This window comes from Alosa sapidissima, chromosome 14 (genome assembly GCF_018492685.1).
Source record: "Alosa sapidissima isolate fAloSap1 chromosome 14, fAloSap1.pri, whole genome shotgun sequence".
NCBI lineage: Eukaryota > Metazoa > Chordata > Actinopteri > Clupeiformes > Clupeidae > Alosa > Alosa sapidissima.
In genome coordinates this window covers 27,952,845-27,964,055 of record NC_055970.1, presented here as the reverse complement: position 1 = coordinate 27,964,055, position 11,211 = coordinate 27,952,845, and the positions used below count along the sequence as shown (strand labels likewise).

Genomic DNA, 11,211 nt, shown 5'->3' with positions numbered 1-11,211 from the left:
TCGGCATCGGGCTAGCCATGCAAATAAATCACTGTTTTACACCCATTTACGAGGCTCAATGTATCTCCACACTTCATTGGTAGACTTCCGAGGGCCCTGACATTTAAAACGAGACATTGAGAACTTTGAAAAAGCACTGGTAGTTTACTTACAAGACGATTTATACAGACAGTATCTTCACGAAGTTTAGCATTTGCAGCCATCTTGAATTTAGTCACGATAAGTCGAGCAATGAGTAAGAATGAACAGGTATGATAAGGGATCAGATTCCAAAAATAATTCAGTGGAAATGCATGGATTCCAGTTTCTTCCAGTAGCAGCAATAAAGCAGTCTTTGGTTTGGCAGAGGGGGAGAGGGGCACCTGCCAGTATCCAGATCTCAGGTCCAGTGATGTGAACCAGGCCGAACCCGCTACCTGGTCCAGAGCCTCGTCCACCCGTGGCAGGGGGTAGGAGTCCTTCCTTGTCACCCCATTGAGCCGTCTGTAGTCCACACAGAACCTCCACTGACCGTTCTTCTTTGGGACCATGACGACAGGGGCGGCCCACGGGCTGTCAGACGGCTCCACAATGCCCGTCTGCTGCATCTCCCATAACACCTTGTCTGCTGCTTCCTGGCGTGCCAGTGGGAGGCGACGTGGGCGTAACTTGATAGGCAGGCTGTCACCCGTATCTATGTCGTGCTGTATTAGGTGTGTGCGCCCTACGTCACCTTCTTTGAATGCAAAAATGTCCTTGAAATGCGACAATAGTGGCCACAATTCTTCGCCCTGTTGGGGGTCTAGATGAGAACAGTTCCGTCGCCATACACCCCGTACTGCCGACACGACACTTCCCTCCTGTTTGGGGGAGCTGGGCTGCCAATGGTTCAGGTGCCCGGCTCATAGGGGTCTGTATAGTGTGTGCAGGCTGTGGCACAGGTGAGGCGGCTAGGTGAGGTGAGGGGGGTAGTGGGGGAGGCGGCTGGTGTGTTCCGAGCAGCGGGGGATGTAACATGCCTATGCTCAGCTGTGAGTGGGGGGGTGGGGGGCTACAGGGGTCTCGAGGAGTGGGCCTCCCGGTCCCTTCAACAGGGTCATTATTGGCTTCAGCGGTGTTTGCTGACACAGTGGTTACCTGGGGTGTTGTAGGGTTGTAGCCCGGGGGGGGTGGAGCCATGTTGACAGGCCGTTCCCCCGGAAAGCACAGGGTGGCCTCTGCAAGATCCAGCCGACAGCCTGTGTTCTTCAAAAAGTCCAGTCCGAGAATGCAGGGGTCCTGGACTAACGCCACCCACACCGGGTGGCGCACTGTTTTACCGCCCATCACAAATGTCAGTGTCCCTTTGCCTTTCATGGGTGACAATTCCCCCGTCACCGTCCACAGGTGGACTGCTGTTGGCTCCAACACAGTTCGCCTGGGGAGCACATCGGGCCGCACTAATGTCACTGTAGAGCCGATGTCAACCAGCGCCACACGCGTTACTCCCTCCACAGTGACTGGAATGTGGCAGAGGTCCCCAATTGAAGTCCGGCCCACTACCGCAACCGCCCTCGGGCCAGCCGCGCCTGAGGGTGTATGTGGGGGCTTGTGGTTCGTGGTCCGCGTTGCCCCCTCTATGCGGACCCGGGGTCGTTTCCCTGGTGCCTGGGTGCTTTTGGGCATGAGTGTACCAGGTGACCGGGCTTTCCACAGCCCCAGCACAGTCTAATAGTGCGGTCCGGCTGTGGGCGCCGCCATTGTTGTTTACATCTGAGCTTCCCGCGCCGGAGGTGGCGTTAGTGTTGCGTCCCCCTCCAGCTTTGGCTTGCAGGTCGCAAAGCGTGCACGCCCTCGTCCATCGAAGCCGATCTCAGAGGCCATCGCTTCCATCGTGCCCCTAAGGAGGTCTCTGCTGTCCTCCAGCCGTCTCAGCTCCCTATGTAGGTGACCAAACATCCATTCTGCGGCCCGGCTCCTACTCCGTCACTCATCTCCCTACGCACACTGTGGCGACACGGTCTTGCTAACGCTAACTAAACTAAACTAAACTGGTGACTAACTAATCGTGCAGGGTGCACCCTCGGTCTTCCCTAATCACTCCTTCAATAATTTTTACTTCTGACACCAGTGTAGCATTTCACCAAGAGCCAGAGTTTCATGAACTGGTTTATTGTCACCAAAGCACACAATGCAGCATATAACACGCAGCGGCCCGTGTCAGGCCCAGAGCCGAAAAGAGGCAGAACTTCCTCGAACCGTAGCCTATATTCCCCGGGGGTCCCACCCCCCCTTTCGCCAGGCTGCCAACCATGAGCGTGCCTGGGGTTATGCATAGCACGGGCACTCCCTGATTGACAGCCAGTCGCTACACTATTTTTCCACATAATAGAATCTGCATAATTTGAAAGCCTGGTCACTGGGAATATCAAAATGTTTCACTCTGGCCTTTTATGGGTTAGGCCTATGTATTGACAGACAGCCCTGGTAACTTACCGTTGTCGTTGACACACCCGCTCACTTGACTACCAGTGTGTGCAGCATGCGTGTCAGATACCACCCCCCCCCCCCCCCACCCCCCCGTTTTTTCAGCCAATCAAATGACGACGTTTCTTGTACTGTTTCTTGTACTGTCGTACTTGCTGTCGGAATGATCAGCAGCACAAATGAGTTCGCTAAAATATTGTCATCTTAAAATATTGGTTAGGACTAGTCATGAGCGTCCCACCCTACGCCCATGGCCTACTTCCATACAGTGGGTCCCATTAAAGGGGAACTTGGCAACTATTTCAACGTAATAAACCAGTTTAGAAATCATTCGGATGGTTAAATGACCTGTTCCGGTGAAAATAGTGACTTTCCCCGCTGCGCCTAGCGTCCCCAGGCGGAAAACCAACCTTGCAATATTGAGACTTACCGTCCCGGAAAGAGAAGTGAGAAACAAGAAACTAGTTTTAAATCGTGTTTCTTACCTTGTAACATCCACATAGTTCTGCCAAACTTATGCTAACCGTTCGCTAGCTTGTAAACAAATCCATGTGCTTTATCGTTACCTTTTCCCACAGTTTGAAATAGCATAGTGCACAATTTCTCCAGCAGAGGGGGAAGTTTCCCTTTAAGAAGTGGCCACTTCATTCACGCTTACCGTGATTCACGCAGCAACATTATTAAATTAATCTGTCACCATATGTCTATGCCTACGTTTGCAAAGAGGATAACATATTAATTTGATTCACAATGAAACGTTACATTTAATGTACATGTTGACAATGAGTAGGCTAGTTTTGGTTGTTGTTGGTGGTGTTAGGCTACTGCATCCCTTAGTTATGCCTACAATGCAAAATTGTTCCCTCGCGATTGAAAGCTCCTGTAGACGCATTTCAAAATAGATTATCGGGGTCGGGATTTTCCAGGCTAATTTCAAAACATCGCGACGTGAAATCAAAGATCCTTGATTACTAGCTCTGCTTTAACCCTCTCTGGTGAAATGCCACAAAAAGCAATGCCCACTCAGGAGATAACTTAACTATTTAACATGCATAGAAACATATAAATAAATCATAACCGTGATGTCAATTTTCACCGCTATACTGACTATCATACTAGATTATCAAATACATAGTGGAAAATAAAGACAAAAGTTCGTTGGCAGACTTAGCTAGCAGTCTAAAAACAAAGTAAACATATGCTAACATTCAGTCCCTCCTTGGTGTAACAGGGTGGTACATGGGAAGGGCCAAGGGGCCAATCACAGTAGCCTGACTACGCCACCCTGAGGCCTAGTGCATCAGGGAATCTTTAAGAGATTGTACCGCTTTCAGGTTCGTAACTACACAGTGGACATGAATTACAGGAAAACAATATTTATTAAGACAAAGGTAGGGAAGTGGAGATCTGAGGGTGGCAACTATGGAAGTTCAGACCAATACCATGCAAGCATAAAGAAAGGTTCACCTGTTACACAGCAAAAGTACACAGTAAAGCTACAAGGAATACACCAAAAACACCACACATGTGCTTAAACTAGACCCCCTCAGAGCCACCTCCCTACTAAATAAAGATGAAAGTTACACACAGAAGGACAAGACAGGCAACACAAAAACCAAACATAAAATAACCAAAGCAAAACCAAGACAAGACAAGACAGCAGCTGACCAGAAGACGGCGGATTGGGAACCTTCTGCAGTCTGGACCTCTGGTGGTAGCTCCCCCCTCATTTTGCTCCTGTGATTATTCTCTGCAGTAGGTTACTGTGGCAGATATGGAGGAAGAAATGCAAGAACTCAGAGACATGGTCGCTCAGCTTAAGGCTGACAATGAACGACTGCGCCAGGAGAGGGCTGCTGCAGGGGCTAACACTACTGCTTCTACCTCCACAGCCACCCCTGATGCACCAGCCCGGCTAGTGCCTCCACCTGTGATTCCGGGTCCACCAATGGAAAGACTTGTGTTTATTCCTCGAGATAAGAAATGTCCTACGTTTAGGGGCGGGTCAGGTATTAGCATTGATGAATGGGAGGAAGAAGTGTGGGCTTGCATGAGGGCTCGTCATCTCTCTACAGTTGACCAAGCTTTCTTTATATTTGATCACTTAGAGGGGGATGCGAGGGAGGAGATTAAATATCGCCCTGCCATTGAACGGGAGGACCCAGTGAAGGTACTGTCTATATTGCATGAACTGTATGGCTGTTCCCAATCTCATGTATCCCTACAGGAGGCATTTTTTTCGAGAAAGCAGCAGGATGGAGAGGGTCTGCTGGAGTTTTCCCTGGCGCTGATGAACCTTATGGGGAAGGTTAAACAGGCTGCACCACATGCTGTAACTAACGCAGAGGTAATGTTACGCGATCAATTTATTGAGCATGTTTATGATGGTTCCCTCCGCAGAGAGCTTAAACAATTGGTGCGGCGTCAGCCCACATCTACACTGTTAGAGGTGCGCACCGAGGCTTACGATGGGAACGGGAGGGTACGCCTGGGGGTGCACGAGGCCGCAGTCATTCGATGCCATCCGCCTACGGTCTCCAGTATAAGGTTCAGGGGGACTCTCAAACCGTGACCAATACATCTCAGGGCTCTGAGCTAGCGGAGCTTAAAGACATCCTTAAGAGTCAACAGGGACAGCTTACTCAGTTAGCTCAGAGTATCGCTCTCCTACAGGAAGGTCAGAGGCGCACTAGGCCTTTTCGTGAACATAACTTAATATGTAGGAGGTGCCAGCGCCCTGGTCATTTCGCTAGAGAGTGTAATGAGGAGCAGGTTCCTTTTCGACCCCGGTCAGCTTCTTTAGCATCCGCTATGGATGGCACTGCTAGACCCACCAGCTCCAATCAGAGGTCGGAAAACTAAAGCCCACTGAGTTGCTGAGTCACAGTTCAGATGGGGCATTTATTGACTCTGGGGTTAGCTCGATGGGGACTGGCACTGTACCTAATCTGATGTCGTCATGTCCTCACCTCGATGTGGTCATGGGGGGGATTACTGTTCCTTGTTTGTTGGATACAGGGTCTATGGTGTCCACAGTAGCTGAAGTTCGAGCTGTAGAAGCCACTGCCCAAATAGAAAACTGTTCAATACGGAGTCAGATTGAGTCCCTTGATTTGACTGCGCTTACAGATGCCGATGGGGAACGTGTTCGGTCTCTGCTCTTGAGCTATGAGGACATTTTCTCTGCTCATGATGGCGACCTAGGTTGCACTAGTCTCATTTCTCACGAAATTCCTGTGACCGACGAGATTCCAGTTAGGCAGCGTTACCGACAGTTGCCTCCTTCTGAGTATGATGTTGTAAAATCTCACATTAATCAGTTACTGGAGGCACAGGTCATTAGGGAGAGCTGCAGCCCCTATGCCTCACCCATCGTTCTGGTCCGGAAGAAGGACGGCAGCCCACGCTTATGTGTGGATTACCGGCAATTGAATGCCAAAACCCGTAAGGATGCCTTCCCACTTCCCAGGATCGAGGAATCTTTGGATGCATTGTCAGGTGCTTGTTTGTTTTCGACAATGGACCTGGCAAGCGGGTATAATCAGGTCCCAGTGTTGGAGAGAGATAAGCCAAAGACCGCTTTTTGCACACCCTTTGGGCTTTTTGAGTACAATCGCATGCCCTTTGGGCTGTGCAATGCTCCTAGCACGTTCCAACGGCTCATGCAAAGGATTTTCGGAGACCAACATTGCCAGTCGCTACTATTGTATCTTGACGATGTGGTAGTTTTCTCATCTAACACCTCCCAGCATATTGACCGCTTAGAAGTAGTATTGCAGAGGCTGCAGAGGGAAGGGCTGAAGGCAAAGCTAGAAAAGTGTGCCTTCTGTAGGCCAGAAGTTGCCTACTTGGGCCACGTCATCTCTGGGGCTGGTGTCTCCACTGACCCAAAGAAAATCGAGGCCGTAGCCAATTGGTGCCGCCCCAGTCAGGTGTCTGAGCTTCGTTCTTTCCTTGGCTTTGCAAGCTATTACCGCCGCTTTGTAGAGGGTTTTGCGAAGTTGGCGGCACCCCTGCATAAGCTGGTGGCGGAGCTGGCTGGAACAAAGTCTAGGAGAGGGTTGAGGCGGGACTTCACAGTGGCTTGGAGTGAGGAGTGTGAAAGAAGTTTTGAGAGCCTAAAGACCAGACTCACTTCTGCCCCTGTGTTGGCTTATGCTAACTTTTTTTCCCTGGACTTCCGTACCTACTCACCTGCAGCAGGTAGTAGCTTTACCACCGCCCACTCAGTTCAGCCACACTGTTATGTCTGTTTTTCCTTCTCACTCCACATCAGAGCTTTGTGCCTTGCAGATGGCGGACCCTGACATTCACCCGGTACTCAGGCTCTGGAAGCAGAAGAGGCGGCCTAATCACATGGAGCGTCGGCAACTGTCAACCTCTGCCTTAGCCCTCCTGCGCCAATGGGACCGGTTGGTCCAGGAGCATGGGTTGCTGTATCGCAAGATCTTCCGCCCAGATGGGGGAGAGGAGATTCTCCAAGTCATTCTGCCCGCCTCCCTGAGACCAGAAGTAATGACCCAGCTCCATCAAGACCACGGCCATCAAGGGGTGGAACGAACATTGGAGCTGGTTCGTCGGCGGTGCTTTTGGCCTGGCATGTCTGCGGAGGTCAAGCGATGGTGCCAAGAGTGCAGTCGCTGTCAAGTGGCCAAGGACTCTAGTCGGGGAGCTCCAACTTATATGGGTCATCTGTTAGCGTCACGCCCGAACGAGATCCTGGCGGTTGACTTCACTGTCTTAGAACCCTCACGCAATGGGGTGGAGAACGTCTTGGTTCTTACCGATGTCTTCACCAAGTATACATTAGCAGTACCGACACGAGACCAGCGTGCTTCTACGGTGGCCCAGGTTTTGGTGAACGAGTGGCTCTTTAAGTTTGGTGTGCCAAGTCGCCTTCATTCTGACCAGGGGCGCAGTTTTGAAGGCGCCCTTATCCAGCAGCTTTGCAACCTGTATGGAATTACCAAGTCCCGTACCACTCCCTATCACCCAGCTGGCAACGGGCAATGTGAGCGGTTTAACCGAACCATGCACAATTTGTTGCGCACGTTGCCAGACTCCAGGAAGAGGGACTGGGCCTCCTGTCTTCCCCAACTGGTCTTTTGTTATAACACCACACCACACCAGTCGACAGGGGAGTCCCCCTTCTTTCTTATGTTTGGTCAGGACCCTCGGTTGCCAGTTGACTTTTTGCTGGGCAGAGTACGGGAACCAGAGGTCGGTACGGTGCATGACTGGGTCCGGGAACATCAAGTCAGGCTCCAGGTTGCATTTGATGGAGCCCAGGAGCGCCTGGCCACCAATGCTGCTCGACGGAAAGGGCGCCACGACCAGCATGTGAAAGAAGACCCAATACCAGAGGGCCAGCATGTGTACCTTCGGGACCACGGGATAAGGGGACGCCACAAGATCCAGGAACTCTGGTGTTCAACTGTGTACCAGGTATTAAAAACACCTAAAGTTGGCGGGGCTGTCTACACAATCGCACCTGTCGATGACCCAAGCAAGGTCCGGCACGTCCACCGCATCATGCTGAAGCCTCAACTTAGGATGGAGCCCCGCAATACCCCCCAAGAAGAGCAACCGCTCCAGCCAAGGCCACATCCAGAAGAAGATTCTGGAGAAGGTCTGTGGGTTCAAGTGACTGAGCCCCCCCCTCCACCTGCAGGAGAGGGCCCAACTGCACCCTCTTCGGTATACCCCTCCACCACAGAGGCTGTAGTTCCTGTCCCATTCCAGGTTGACCGGGAACCATGCTCTTTGAGGCTTGGTCCTATGGATGGTAGGCGTCCTGTTCCACCTGCACAGGTGCCAGTGGACCTGCCACCTCCAGTCCTGACCCCTCCCCCTGGGTTGTCGACATCTCAAGACGAGAACAACTCTGACAGCAATGAAACTACCCTTAGGAGGACTGCCCGAGGCACGGCAGGGCAACACTCCAATGTCCACCACCTCCCCCGTGGCGTATAGAGGCCGAGTAATGTGATTGCAAGCTCTCCTTGACCTGTGTCTTGGCTAATCGGAGTTCCTCTCCGATCTTAAGCTGTTGCCCATTTTCCAGTTAGCCTGTTTATCGTCGGGGCGACGATAAAGAACAAGGGGGTAGATTGTAGCCAGTTCACCTTGTTTCTGTCTTTTCCCCATGTCTCCCTGTTTTCCCTACATGTCCCACACTGGCCTGCTCCCGCTAACTAAGGGGGCGTGGTGATTAGTTACACACCGGAGTTCGTTCGCACTGATTACTGGCCGGACAGTATAAAACCACCCAGGTACGAAGAAGCGTTGTAAGCTCTGCCTGTTTAACCCCCTAGCGTGTCGGATTTAGTCATCAGGTATGTTGCAATACTCCCGTTTGCTGCCAGACTAATAACATGGTTTAATCAATGTTTGTCTTCACCTGTAGCTTCGTGGTCACCGGCTAGTCTGCTCCTGCTGCCCGTGTGTTAGACACCATCCCTTATTCATTCTACAGGTATGCACCTATGTTTGTCTTAAATCTCTCGTAGTTTATTTTCTGTTTTGAGTCGTAACACTTTCTCTTGTATGCCTGTAGCTGAACGTGGGTGAGTGCTCCCCATACGGCGCTTTGTGCACTAATCGTAGTTACGAACATAGGTATGTACGATGCTTGCTTTAATGGGTAACTTTTTAGGCGGCAGTAGAAGGCTTTATGTTCAATGTCTTTTCTGTCCTGTCCAGGTAGCGCGGCCTTTTCCATCTACGCGGGGTGCATAGCGTGGGTCGTGCTGCTGTCTTGTCTGTAGTTATTTTATTTTGGTGTAGCCTAATTGTGTGCGGTTTTTCAAGTACGTTCTGTGTCTTTCTTTTTGTGGGCATTAATTTAGTGTCTACGTCTGCCTGTGTTTGGGTTTATTTGGCGTTTATGTCAGCCTGCATGTTGCTTGCCGCATTAGTAGAGAGGAACGGGGCATAAGTGGCATATGCTTCATCCTGGTAACTGCTTAGGTTCTGTCTGGTGCTGGCTGTCATTAGCGTGTGTTTGTATTTCTTTTGTCCTGGTGTGCCTGCATTATCTACCATAACGTCTGTATTGGCTGACTGTATTTTTGCCCCCCCCTTGTGGTGCTGTTTTATTTGTTTGTTTGGCAGATGTGGGGCCCTCTTTGAGGGAGGCTAGTCACCTGGTGGTGGGACCCTGTAGCTGCACATTTGTGGTGTCATTGTTGCTTGCGGTGGGCTGCTGTGTCACTGGTAAGTCACTTTCTTGCAGTGTGTATGCACGTGTGATGGCTGGAACTTAGAACACACCTCCAGTTAGTCTGTCTCCCTCAGGTAAGCCCCCATCTGCTGTATCTTTTTAGCTCCAGTGGAGCCTGGCCCCACTTTAGAAATCACCTGTTCATATTGTATCATAATAAAAGAACAATAATAAATATTTTTGTACTTTCATAACCTCTGACTCGGTTCAGGTATTATTGCAGGACACTCCTCCCTTCCCCCCCCCCTTTGGTTATTTAATAAACTTATGATTTGACTGGAATTCACGTTGTCTGCTTGGTGCTTTCGGACCTGTGTCAAACCTTCCTTAGCAAATTCTCTTAAAGAAGTCCCAGGGTACTAAGCCCAGGGTGGCGTAGTCGGGCTACTGGGAGTGGCTTATAGCCTCTCTCTTTCCCTCCTTACTGCTCTGGTCACATTGGCATTCATTAAACTCTTCATTCAAGTACTGGTAGGCTAGGTAATTAAAAGATTCACGTCTAACTTACTTGGTTCATCAACGCACACCTTCACAAACTGTATTCCCGTCGTAGGCTACTGATATACTTACAACCGGACCCGCGTCACACAGAGCATGTTGTTTGCGCCATGCCCCTTTTGAGGGGAAAACATTCCCTCAGAACAAGCCAGAGTGAACCGGTAGACATGTACCAACCACACATCTAAGAACCCCTCCCTGAGTTTCTTTTGCCTACCATGTCCTCAAAAAAAATCATGACAGAAGAAAATGATGGCTACAAGCCATAAGAAGAGAAGACCGTATGACACTTCTGGTCACTGAGTGGGGTTGTTGCACCACTTCGTAGCCTACTCGGGAGACTGAAGGGACATGTTTTTATATTAATTGAATTAAGCTTTTGTAGGTATCTTTCACGGTCAACGACCGGCAAAGTGGTTATGTATTGAGTGGTCATATTGATTTGTGGTATTTTTTGTTATTATTTACTCCTGCGATTTCTGTACGAATTACGTTTATTGACCCTAATTTGCGTTGGAGTTAATGAGAGGGGTTGTTTGTTTTCCCCCCGAAAGGGGCGGGAACGTTTGTCACGAGTCAAGTTCCCGGATGTGCCGGTCTAACGTATTGCAGTCATGAACAGCCACAACGCAAACTCATTAGCCTACCCCAGAAATAAAACAACGTGCCTACCCAGAATGCATTGCAAGTTAAACACCAGAAAACATATTAATTAGTTAACAAATATATTAATTTGCATACTTTTGTACATGTACAAATTAGAATAATAATCTCCCTTCAACTTTTGTACTTGTAACATTTAGAATAATACTCTCATATGATGATAATTAAGCAAGTTTATTTGAACACCATCACAGTGTACTGCAAAGTGTTGCTGGTATAAATATCACATGGTTCCACTTCTGAGTTATTTGCAGGTCCATAAACACCCATGTATGATACTGAAATGAGATGCATGGCAAGGCTGCAATGATACTTTGCAAAGTTGAAGTGGTGGAAAAACAGGATGTCTGAGGCTAGTAATACATAGACATAGGTGGGCATGC

The 11,211-nt window shown here is 49.8% G+C and overlaps 1 protein-coding gene across 10 annotated transcripts; it reads left to right on the top strand.

Moving 5' to 3' along the window:
- Nucleotides 1-4,136: 4,136 nt before the first annotated feature.
- On the top strand, nucleotides 4,137-10,073 carry LOC121682373. Of its 10 annotated transcripts, none has more exons than XM_042062489.1 (4): nucleotides 4,137-4,792; nucleotides 8,852-8,920; nucleotides 9,002-9,011; nucleotides 9,559-10,073. In XM_042062489.1, the coding sequence occupies exons 1-4, from the start codon at nucleotides 4,220-4,222 to the stop codon at nucleotides 9,708-9,710; spliced, it is 804 nt and encodes a 267-aa protein (XP_041918423.1). In that variant the 5' UTR covers nucleotides 4,137-4,219; the 3' UTR covers nucleotides 9,711-10,073. The 10 variants fall into 10 exon arrangements, 8 of the variants coding, with proteins under 8 accessions (XP_041918423.1, XP_041918425.1, XP_041918427.1 ...); XM_042062491.1 differs by having other exon boundaries at nucleotides 9,148-10,073; XM_042062493.1 differs by having other exon boundaries at nucleotides 9,002-9,063; nucleotides 9,742-10,073.
- Nucleotides 10,074-11,211: the final 1,138 nt, after the last annotated feature.